At 35.5% G+C, this 10,732-nt stretch overlaps 1 protein-coding gene across 1 annotated transcript; it reads left to right on the forward strand.

The window, feature by feature from the left end:
- Nucleotides 1–759: 759 nt before the first annotated feature.
- LOC117323020 (RNA polymerase II-associated factor 1 homolog) lies at nt 760–10,208 on the forward strand. The gene is made up of 13 exons (XM_033878007.1): nt 760–898; nt 1,459–1,551; nt 1,974–2,095; nt 4,828–4,894; nt 5,354–5,455; nt 5,963–6,068; nt 6,326–6,394; nt 6,629–6,732; nt 7,232–7,348; nt 7,970–8,095; nt 8,831–8,933; nt 9,274–9,349; nt 9,805–10,208. The coding sequence occupies exons 1-13, from the start codon at nt 834–836 to the stop codon at nt 10,101–10,103; spliced, it is 1,449 nt and encodes a 482-aa protein (XP_033733898.1). The 5' UTR covers nt 760–833; the 3' UTR covers nt 10,104–10,208.
- The last annotated feature ends 524 nt before the right edge of the window (nt 10,209–10,732 follow it).

Below are 10,732 nucleotides of genomic sequence, written 5' to 3' on the forward strand. Positions count from 1 at the left end.
AAACTGATCACAGGTATACTATATAAGGGAGATAACACTGATCACAGGTATACTGTATAAGGGAGATAACACTGATCACAGGTATACTGTATAAGGGAGATAACACTGATCACAGGTATACTGTATAAGGGAGATAAAACTGATCACAGGTATACTGTATAAGGGAGAAATCACTGATCACAGGTATACTGTGTCACGTAGTTAACCAACACCGATCACAGGTATACTATGAAAGGGAGATAACTTACATTGATCACATATGTATTGTGTAAGGGAGATAACTCACTGACAACCTTATCACAGGTCCACTGTGTAAGGGCGATAACTGGCACTGTTCACTGGTGTACTGTGTAAGGGAGAAAACTGATACTGATAACAAGTATACTGTGAAAGGGAGATAACTGACATTGATCAGTCTGAAATGGAGATTGTTAACACTGATCACAAGTATACTGTGTACACGACATTTAACCATATTCAACCTAGTAACTGTTTAGCACAATGTGTATTTTCAAATGTACAAGATCATGGTACAAAAACGGGTACCAGTATATTGCTTTATCAAACAATGTGTAGAAATACAGGTAGAAAAAAATAACAACTGACAGTACTGTATGTTAAAAGACTGAAAATTATATTGGTATATATCAGTAAGATATTCCTTATCTTTCCTGAAAAAAAATAGGTGCGACCGGTTCCGTTTCCATACAATATCTTTCCGTTTCAGGTTTAGTTATACCAATGGCTCTCACGCATGTGCAGCTATTTCCACTACTTCCGGTCTTCTTTCGGTTCGGTTTTGTGTGATGCGATCCTGAAACTTTGGGATAAAGATGCCACCTACGGTCCAGAAGCCGTCTCACGACCGAGATCGGAAGAGAGGAAGTGGAGAGAGAAGGTAATTTGTTAAAAAGTAACGCATAGCACACGCGTTTGACTTATTTAATGTTTTTTGACTCGAGTGCACATGTTGAAGTTGTTGTTCAGAAAAAAGCTAACAGCAAGGCTTAAAAAAATAATACATGTTTCCGCTATTGGCGCTAACATGCCAGACAAAAATAAGGTAAGTAGGTAAGAAAATCTTCTTATTTTTTTAATAGAGTTTACTAAGGTTATGAATTTCTGATTCCTATGGTTGTCTTACCATTTAGGCACACTGGTACTCTACAGTATATGTGCCAAATACATCTTTACAAGCTAGAAAGCTTACAACGATGTCAACTGAGCGAAAATGAGCGAAAATATATGTGCCAAAGTTTATCAAACCAAAAAACCCTACTCGGTACATGTACATGTATAATTACTGTACTAGATCTAATGACACTTTTAGATCGAATGACCATGGGTAGATTAGTAACTATGACTGTGTTGTCATGAAAGTAATAATAGGTTAATTGTAATTCTTTAAAGGTATATTTCAATTTTGTTATTGTTTAACTTTCTTTTGTTCTTTTTCAGATCTGAATTAGTGTGTCGAGTGAAGTACAACAATACATTACCTGATATTCCATTTGATCCCAAGTTTATTACATATCCTTTTGAAACCAACAGGTAAGTGTAACAGAGCGCATGATTAATTAAATTTAAATCACTGCCTCCGCTAGGAATCAAACCCGGGACCTCTGGCTTACTAGTCTTACGCTCAACCGATCGAGCTAAAGAGAAGATCTCTCTAGCCGAGCGGTATATTGCGGCTAGTATTTACCAGGGTTACATAAGTACAAAGGATTTACCCATTAATGCTATATATGTTGAGGAATTTAAAGTGATATTTCAAAACAGAAATGATGTAGTTAGGGAAAAGTTCAATAATAATTTTCAAATGTGTTTAAGCAACAGCAACTGATCATCAAATACTTGCCAAATACTGTTTGCACTTATATTACTGAATAACAATTTTGTGTAGAAATATTAGTCTATTACATATTTGACTTGTTTTCTCATACTTGGTGATCTGTTTGTAATTCTTACAGATTTATTAACTACAAGCCAACTTCCCTGGAAAGAACTTACAAGTATGACCTCCTTACAGAACATGACCTTGGGGTCACCATCGACCTTATCAACCCTGACACCTACAAAATTGACCCAGCAGGTCAGTACATGTTATATATGATTACACGAGGAAAAATTCCAACATTCTCAGCAATTACATATATATTTGTTTAAAAGATGATGTACAGTCTGTTTCTTTAAAAATATTGATATTCATGACATCTCGTGAGTATTATGAAATAGCTATAAGTTTGATACTGAAGCAAAGGTGATCCTGGGGCCTGTTGGTAAAAACAAGGGTTTGAATTTACATTATACAGGTAATTCAAGACAAAAACACTTGTAATATACGTTTCAGGGATCACTTTGGGCAGAGATTTGGGGATTTTTACCCATGTTTTTCAAAACAATCTCATTAAAAATTCAAAATTGTACCTCTTTATACAGACAAATCTCATAGAAATTTTGCTAATCTCATAAAATCTCCCATAGGTTTTAAGAGCCAGAGTTATCCCTGCGTTTGTGTGACTAATTGATTTGTGAAGGATAGAGCAGACATGAAGAACATTTATGGAATGAATTTGAAGTTGTGCAGATTTACACGTTATGAACCGTTGTTTTTCGTTTTTTCAGTTGAGGAAAAAATAAGCAAGTATTAGCGCATTGTTAATGTTAATTACATGTTTGATACCAGTTTTTGAGAGTTATTTCAAAATTTGTTTTTCATACCTTTTTATTTCATGAAGTAAGATCGCTGAGCTATAATGTTAAAAGGGACACAATAGCAGAGCTTTTTCTGAGGGCTTTTTGGGGCCATTAATGGGTCCCATTCCCAATTGAAATTATTTCATATTTTGAGCCAAATTCCAAAAATTTGCAGTTTATTCCTGGAAAAATCTTTCCCAATTCAGGAATTTTCTTCCCAAAATGAGACAAAAAGGCCCCATCTCAAACCACTGAGAAATTAAAGAGCCCTGAATAATGAAATGTATATCATGTATCCAAAATCCATTTTGTTTCAAACTGTATGATGTTAAAGTGTAAACAATGTGAAAGTCTTCTGTTATGGGAAACATAAATGGGAAAAAATGATATTATTCAAGATTATTCAAGATTAAAATGATGAAAATGGTGTCTGAGGGTAAAGATTTACGAGTCAAAAATGAAAATAATAATTGTCTTCAAAGTCTTAATCGACGAATCAGGTAGTCAGTTCTAGAAGAGTTAAGTTTATTGTAAACTCTTGCGAAGGAAACTGAGAGGAAAAGTGTTTCAGCATGGAGATAGACTTCTTCAAAACACTTGACATTTATATGTATTCATGTTATTGTCCAAATGCTACTCTTTAAGTTAAGGCTATATGGTACCAGTATGAAGCATATATGTAAACTTTTAACATTCAAGTGACTTTGTACATTTAAATTCAGTGAACAATATTAATAATTTAAATGAATATATGTCCCACTTTTATCATGCAATAATTATAAGCATTGAGACCAAAGCTGGCAGCAAAACATAAGCTGTTTGGATCAAAGTCGGAGCTGGGCTTATTACGTACATTTGTCTGTAATTTTATGGAACAGCAAATATATATTGATGGGCTTATTACTAGGGTTGGGCTTATTATTAAACACTTCGATCATTTCAATAGTGTAAAGAAATGTACTGGACCATATTGTTCTAATATCAATGGTGTAAGTTTATACTGGTTTTCAAGTTTTCATTTTGCTCCAATCAACCATTGTGTCTTATAGTTAAGTTCTGTGATAGTTCTTTTCTCCTTATTTTCAGAAGAAAATCCGGGTAAATTCTCTGTTGTTTTATATTGCTTATTGTTAATGTTGGTTACCGTTATCAATTTATTCAAATTCAAGTTTGAAAAAAAAATGATATAAAAGATTTTATTTACACAGTTTGAATTGGTTCATAGTTTTATTATTTCAATTGACATTTTTTTTCTTTGTAATTAAAAAAAAAATCAGATTCAAATGGTTTTTACAGTATTTGACCTAATAAGCAAACCTGCCAATATACCGGTAAGTGCACCTCCAACTTTTTTCAGGAAAAGAGGATAGGTGCGCTAATTCAAACATTAAATGTTTCTTACCCTACTGATATGATGCGATATAAACTTCAGTGTTTTAACAAAAGTCTCTTACTTAATTTTCATGTATAAAGGTATGTAAAAAAATATTCCCAAACAAATATTTTACTCAAAATTTTTTCTCTGTACATAGTTTTGTTAACCATCCCCATTTTGTGTTTTTGCACCTACGCTTATTAGGTGGAATACAGTATTCTCTGTAGTTGTTCTGATTCTAGATCATATGGTATTTAGACTACCCTGTAATCCTAATTAAATTTGGCTTAAACTATGATAGCAGAAATATATGAAGTGTTAGGAGTATAGTTAAATGCACTTCATTTTACATCATGAGACAGGAAGTTGTTTTTATACATATTAAAATTGTTTTTATACCTATTAAAATCCACCAATAAACTTGAAAAGTGTTACTGAGATGCCTATTTGATAATTTATATTATTAGTGATTTGAATTCAAGTGTTGCTAAATATTAACTGTTTTGAAGTTTTTGTATTACTATGCCAGTGCATAGATTTTCCTTGAACAGCCCAACATCACCTGAATGTTTTGTTCTTATGGTGGTCTCACAATATGCAAGGTGGGAGAACAAGCATACAAATGACATTAATTCCTTTCATTTATAGCCATATGGATGCAATGTCTCCTTGTAGAATTTAGACAGGGTAAATAGATTGTACTTGTAGCAGAAATAATCTATTTATGTAAAGAAATTGTTTCTCTTTTATAGACTACAAAGACCCAGAAGATGAGCGTCTTCTGGAAGAAGATCTGAATACACCTGCAGATTCTAAAAGGTAAAGGTGTACCCATACAACATGATCAACTGGTACTTACTCATTGACTTGGCAGTAACTTATAGAGTTATATTACTGCATGTTAGTTTACCCACGCTTCACGGTTGCATGTATCTGTGGTATACTGAAATCACAATGGCCATAAGAATGAAAATGTGTGTTAATAAGTCTGCCCAGGTATGTTGCAGTCTAGCAAAAATGTGAAAAAAAATCTTCTGTTGTCATGCAATAAGTCCACTCCTTACTTTCAGTCAAATTATGTGTTGGTACACTGGGCATGTTACCAGTTATACATTATATATATATAAACATGTTTGACCTGAATCCTGATCCATAGCATTACAAAGATATGATGTACAACATATGGCAAGGAGTGTTGATATTCTGAAACAAAGCCATTGATATTCTGATTGTGTACAAGTATTGATTTAAGAGTGGTTGATTTCTGTTTAATTTCAGATCTCGACATCACAATGCAAATGTATCATGGCTCCGAAAAACAGAATACATCTCCACCGAGTACAACAGATTCACACAGAAGTCCGACAACTCAGAACGCAAGTAAGTCATCATCAAACTCTTTCATTGGACACTACAGGTTATAATCCTGCTGTAACTATTAGATCCTGTAGAATTACAGCAAGTCTCCATCAGATTCTCCCATTGGGCACAAAGGCAATAATCCTGTAGAGTTACAGCATCTCTCCATCAGATTCTCCCATTAGACACTTCAGGTTAAAATCCTGCTGTAACTTAAAGATCCTGTAAAGTTACAGCAAGTCTCCATCAAATTCGCCTATTGGACACTATAGGTTAATATCCTGCTGTAACTTAAAGATCCTGTAGAATTACAGTGGCGCCGGCATTATATCAAAGTTTCACCTCATATACAGCATAAGTGTGATCTACAGTATAAACAAACAATCATTCAAATATTCACTTCTATGAGAAATTATTTGCTGGAGTTGGGAGAGACAGTTTAGTGACAAATTGACATGAAATATAATGATAAATTGATAATTTCTTTAAATTGTGATTTTAAATGATGAAAGATTTGTTTAATTACAGAGTGGGCTTCAAGATCAAGCAGATAATGAAGGATGAGGACATGTATAAAGATCGGGACAGTCAGATTGCTGCCATTGAAAAAACATTCGCCAAGGCAAAGGAACCGGTAAGGAAGATTTACTGCATGTTTCCTAAATAACAGCAGGGTTATTCACCAATATTTTAGATGTAACATAGTATTTGGTTAGTCAATAAATACAATGTGGTTATATGCTGAAAGTGAATTTAATGAAAACAAATCAGTGGTGATATGTAATTATTGGAAAGAAAAGTACTGATGTCTATTCATGCACAGAAAAAGAAAACAGTCTGACAGGTTTTAATATTTGTTACCAATTTTGAATTTGTTTGTATTTGTTTCAGATCACAAAACACTACAGCAAGCCGGGAGTGGTCCCTGTGGACATCCTACCAATGTTCCCAGACTTTCCAGTAGGTTTTCATTCCTTCGTTTTAGTATAATGGAGTTTTTGAAAAAAAAAAAGAAAAAAAAGACAAAGGAATCTTGTTATCTTCAACTACCATACACTTTTCATAAACGAGAATTCGATAGAGTGGAGAGGATGTTGAATCCCTTAGCTGTGAAACTCATTTAGCAGTGAGAATGTATTTAAAAAAAAATGTTGATCTACATGTTAATATCTGAACGTTATCCCTGTTTTACAGTTGTGGAAGCACCCCTTTGCTCAAGTTATCTTCGACTCAGATCCAGCACCAAGATCTGGTTCAGTGCCTGCTCAGATGGAGGAAATGTCTCAAGCCATGATCAGGTGTGTTGAGGAGTTATCTCCCCTTATTAAAACTTCTATAATCAGTATTCATAGAAAAGTAACCGGAAGTTGTATCCTTTATTTTTTCGTAAAATATCCTTAAATTAAACACAAATGTCATTAACAAAGTGATAAGGGCTATTCCATTAAAATATCTACCTGACCCCAGGACTCCACAATAAATCACTTCTATACATGGTTGGATTGCCTTCCTATTACTTCTGTGTAATTCATCAAATGAATTCTATAGGTGGTATCCCTTAACCAAACCTGGAGTCCTGGGGTGGGGTAGATGTTTTACTGGAAAAGTCCTAATTGGCCAATTAAACAGATTGATAGCCTAAGATTTGAATGACAAATACATTCTCTCACAAACAGGTTGATTGATTAACAAAAAGATTATGATATAATAATAATGTCATAATATAGAACTGACTGGAAAGTTATGGTATGTGTATTGAGTCATTTGTTTTATTGATCTGATATTGTTTGTTTACAGAGGAGCTATAGATGAGAGTGGTGAACAATTTGTGGCCTATTTCCTGCCGACAGAAGAAACTCTTGGCAAACGCAAGCGAGATTCAGAGGAGGGCATCGACTACAATCCGGAGGAAGAGTAAGTAACATTTTTATTTCATTTTATTGGTTGAAGCAAACAAACATTGGTGTTTTTGAGGACATGATCTCGGATCATTGGGTGATATTTGGACCTGTAGCATATAAAGCATTGGCTGTTTATGTGTGGATTTGACAACATAACCAAGAATAATATCAATTATTTTCTAAATCCCTGATAAAGAGACTTGCAGCTTGTATTATTTAATATCTATTTTGTGTAAATTGTACAGTAATCTGAACTCAACTGATGTTTGTAGGAATGACTTTCTGCCGGCTCGACAGTAAACTTGTGTAATTATCTATCCTGTAAACTGTACAGTAATCTGAATTCAACTGATGTTTGTAGGAATGACTTTCTGCTGGCTCGACAGTAAACTTGTGTAATTATCTATTTTGTTTAATTGTACAGTAATCTGAATTCAACTGATGTTAATAGATTTGACTATCTGCTGGCCAGACAGTACAACATGTATAATTATCTTTTTGTGTACACTGTACGATAATCGTAACACTTCTGATGTTTGTAGATATGACTTACTGCTGACCCGACAGTACAACTTGTATAATTATCTTTTTGTGTAAGCTGTATGGTAATCTGAACTCAACTGGTTTTTTTTAGGTATGACTATCTGCTGGCCAGACAGTACAACTGGAATGTGAAGAACAAACTGTCGCGTGGTTATGAGGAAACTTACTTCTTCGTCTTCAGGGAGGATGGTGTTTACTATGATGAACTGGAAACAAGGTAAGATAAAAAGAAATACGATGATGTATGTATCACTTTTAGGTGACCATTCCTTCCCCTCAGCCATTTCCCACTGGTTTTAGTCCTGATCTAACTTACCAACTTCTTGGAATTTCTATGCGGGAGATGTCAAGCAACAGAAAAGACGTTTTTAGACCTCTTTCTGACTGACAAACTGATACCTTTCAAACAACAAAATTTTTAACTGTTTTATTTCTGCTGGGCTAATTGAATTGTTAAAATTATGAATAACAAAAAGCTTCTCTGATAATATATGTCTAAGTAACAAGTATGATTGGCAAGAATACCAAGTTAATATCACTATTAGTATTTACTAATTGATCTTTGAAAATTTGGAACTCTTTCGTAAAGTCTAGATAAACAATTGCCATTCAATATCATATTTTCTTAAGTCACTGTGAATGTCATAACAAAGCAGAATTCATCTTTTTATAAATAAGGTAACATATATCCTTAGCAATATGTCTTCACAATATGTCATCACAAATAAGGTAGCATACACCCTTAAGTCTCAATTTAATTTCATTGTAAGGTAACATACATCCTTAAGTCTCAATTTCATTGTAAGGTAACATACATCCTTAAGTCTCAATTTCATTGTAAGGTAACATACATCCTTAAGTCTCAATTTCATTTTAAGGTAGAATATTACCCGAACAAAATCTCTATATCAATAGCATCAATGTTAAAAAACCTTTGATCGTTTGTTGACAGAGTGAGACTGAGTAAGAGGAGAAAGACAGCCGGTACTCAGGTGGCCAAGTCCAGACTTGTTGTGAAACATAGGGAACTAACAGAGAAAGAAATTGGAGCTCAGGTACAAAGTTTTGTGAATAACACATCTCTCTTGATCATTTATTTGAAGCTCTTGGAAGAAACTGACTATTACAGTAACCCGAATGAGAAATAATTTCATATTTTTATAAAAATCACAAAATACAAAGTGATTTTCTGATTTTGAAAATAATCTTGTGCTGTCAAAACTTATCAGTATGTAGTTTGATTTTTAAGAAGGATTCATAGTTAGACAGACAAGCTAATATGCTTGTAATTGATACTTCATACACCATCTTTTCTATCTATTCATCTTTCAGTGTCAAATGTAGATGTAAAAAAAATCAACTACCATATAGTATCAAAGGTTGTTTGTATTGTAGGATGTACGGATGATGATGCTGGAGCAGGCTCAGGACGAAGAGGAAGAGGAACAGCCAGAGGAGGCACAGAACTCAGGTTAGTGTGACACTGTCACCCCTAACTTACTTGTAATGGGTCGTACCTCGTTTGATCTGGGTTGTTTGATTGAAATATATAGGGATGAAAAGATTAAAGTCAACAGTACTCTTCCTTAAAATGAAAAGAAGGAAAAAGAATTGTAGGAATGAAAAGAAGGAAAAAGTAGTGTTCTTTAAATGACAGCATAATCCTTTATTATTAGGCATTAAGAAGTAGGGAGAATTAAATTTACTAAAAAACGGAATGAAGGAGAACAAATTTCACCAAATATCATTCAGAAATTTTTTATTGATTACATTAATATAACGTGTACTTTTATTTGTACCTTTTTGTACATACCTATATCAGTAATCTGCACCACCTTATAAGGAATAGACAAAAAATGCATACTATACTCTAACCTTAACCATTACATCAGAATGTTTGATGACATTTTTGGTGATTTTTTCAAGGATTGGAGGATTTCCGAAGTGGCAGCGAGGCAGGAGACGCCAGCGGAGCCGAGGATGACAAAGCTAGTAATAGATCCCGAGGAAGCAGCCGTAGTCGAAGTAGGTCAAGCAGTGGCAGTCGCAGTCGTAGTTCAAGCAGAAGTAGGAGTAGGAGTCGAAGTCGTAGCCGTAGCGGGTCACGCTCCAGGAGTGGCAGCGAACACAGTGGCAGTGAAAGTGAGAGTGAGGCTGAGAATATACAAGGCAAGAAGGACGAGGAAGAAATCTTCGGCTCATCCAGCAGTTCAGAGGAAGATTAATTACTTGTGCTTACAGTGGAAAATACAGAGACTGATCATGGTTAGGGTTTTCCGCGTAGTTATCAGTTTTGATAAAGGGTGGGTTAGGGGTTAGTGGAGGGGGCTATGGCATGAGGGGGAGGGGTTGTGGTATGAAGGGGGAGAGGGTATGGTGTGAGGGAGAAGAGGGAGGTGGGTTATTGTATGAGGGGGAGGGGTTATGGCATGGAGGTGGGTTATGGTATGAGGAGGGAGGGGTCAAGCATGAGGGGGGAGGGGGTATAGTGTGCGAGAGAAGGGAGGTGGGTTACGGTATGAGGGGGGAGGGGGTTATGGTTTGCGGGGGGAGGGGGTTATGGCATGAGGGGGGAGGGGGTATAGCGTGAGGGAGAAGGGAGGTGGGCCACGGTATGAGAGGGGAGGGGGTTATGGTTTGAGGGGGGAGGGGGTTATGGCATGAGGGGGTAGGGGGTATAGTGTGAGGGAGAAGAAGGGAGGTGGGTTATGGTATTGGGGGAGGGGGGTTGGAGGTATGGTATGAGAATAAAGTGTTGTGTGTAGATGGAGTGCAGTCAGGGGGAGGGATGTTAGGGTAGGGGTGGGTAGTATGATACCAGATATACACCTAAGGAGTTTGTGGTCAAGTGTGT

Source organism: Pecten maximus, chromosome 3 (genome assembly GCF_902652985.1).
Source record: "Pecten maximus chromosome 3, xPecMax1.1, whole genome shotgun sequence".
In the NCBI taxonomy this organism is placed as follows: Eukaryota; Metazoa; Mollusca; class Bivalvia; order Pectinida; family Pectinidae; genus Pecten; species Pecten maximus.